Below are 1,583 nucleotides of genomic sequence, written 5' to 3'. Positions count from 1 at the left end.
ATGTTATGACTTTAATCTCGTAATATTACAACTTTATTCTCATAATATTATAACTTTATTTTATACGACTTTAATGTCGTAATATTTTGACTTTATTCTCATAATATTATAACTTTATTTTATACGACTTTAATGTCGTAATATTTTGACTTTATTCTCATAATATTATAACTTTATTTTATACGACTTTAATGTCGTAATATTTTGACTTTATTCTCATAATATAAAAAAATAAAAAATATCTATTTGTGTGGCCCTAATACTCCGTCGTACTTTGAGTATCAACAGACAGCATATCTTAATTTTCTCTTCTTTTGAGGTGTATTTATAGCTAAGTTGCTCATATAGGGAGTTCAGGCCGTATGTGACACACTGTAAGCTTATAATCAACTTTACCTCATATATAGAAAAAAAGTGAAGAATGACTTTCCAAAAATATAATCACATCTACAGTAATAATCGACATCGAGTGTTAATCATACCTCAGTCACTTTAAAGAAAACAGATTGGTTAGAAAGCTAAACCCAGTTTGTTCATGTTAGATCAACTCTTCCTACATCCAGGCTGCTTTAATGTTGCTTCACTGCAAACAAATTTAAATTTGATCTGATTCTGAACCCAAATGTTCTGAACGCTGAGCTGCACAGGAGGCATCTCAAAGTGTCAGTTTTCTCATGTTGATCATAAAGTCCATTTGTGACGAGAAGAGAAAAGAAAATGCTCTTAAAGCTGCTTACCTTGTGCTTGTGCTAGCCTCAGAGAGCAGGTGCAGAACAATATAGTCCAAAGAATTAGAGCTCTCCTGCAAAGTAAAAGGGGAAAAAAGAAAGTTTTAATACTTTATTCTTTCAAATGAGCTTTGATTTATACTTTAAATGTCCAAATCTATGACACATTCCTACGGAACGATAACCTTGAGCTGTAAATTTCAAATTTGCTGTTTATTTACTGCCATCAAAGCTTTTGATATTAAAAAGGCGATAAAATAAATTCAAGGTAGTGTTTGCATTTTTGAAGCTGCACGCGTTGTTTTAACTCATATTGAACTCATTCCACACTGAAATGTTTGTTTGAAAGTTACGAGACGCAGTAGAAGTCTAAATCATGTGCAAAAGATTAAGCAGTAAACCTGTGGATGCAGCGTATTTTACCAGACTTTCTGTTTAAAGACAAGCATCTGTTTCAAGACAAAAAAAGGTTTGCCTTATCTCTTTATTCCCTCTGACCAGATAAGCTTCTGAGACCCAGTGTCTTTGTGCCACATTACTTTAACAAATGATTCAAAACTTAAAATGAATCAAAAGCCTGGGAGTCGGATATTATCCCAGGTCAACTGCAAACTTCCTACCACTGATTGTTTTTGAAGTTAGGTGATAAAAGTTGTGCTGATTACTCTTAAATAACAAAAAAAGTTTAAGAGTTGAAGATGTTTCTTGTTTAATTCTGAAGTCAGTTCTAAACTGCAGTGTGGAGTTTATAGAAGGTAACTAACTGCAGAACAGAAGTTTTGTTTTTGAAATTTTTTTAACAATTTCCACTCTGAAGGTGTTTCGAGTGGCAGAAACCCTATATATATATATATA

The 1,583-nt window shown here is 32.3% G+C and overlaps 1 protein-coding gene across 1 annotated transcript in view; it reads right to left on the bottom strand.

Annotated features, from left to right (window-relative positions):
* Positions 1–802, bottom strand: part of col27a1b (collagen, type XXVII, alpha 1b) — a gene marked incomplete at its 5' end in the record, with an annotated part of 91,702 nt that extends 90,900 nt beyond the window's left edge. The window contains 1 exon segment of the mRNA XM_014024015.1: positions 738–802. Within this exon segment, the coding sequence (XP_013879469.1) occupies positions 738–802 (65 nt within the window).
* Between the last annotated feature and the right edge of the window lie 781 nt (positions 803–1,583).

This window comes from Austrofundulus limnaeus, unplaced genomic scaffold (assembly GCF_001266775.1).
Source record: "Austrofundulus limnaeus strain Quisiro unplaced genomic scaffold, Austrofundulus_limnaeus-1.0 Scaffold403, whole genome shotgun sequence".
Classification (NCBI taxonomy): Eukaryota; Metazoa; Chordata; class Actinopteri; order Cyprinodontiformes; family Rivulidae; genus Austrofundulus; species Austrofundulus limnaeus.
This window is presented reverse-complemented; position numbering and strand designations above follow the sequence as displayed.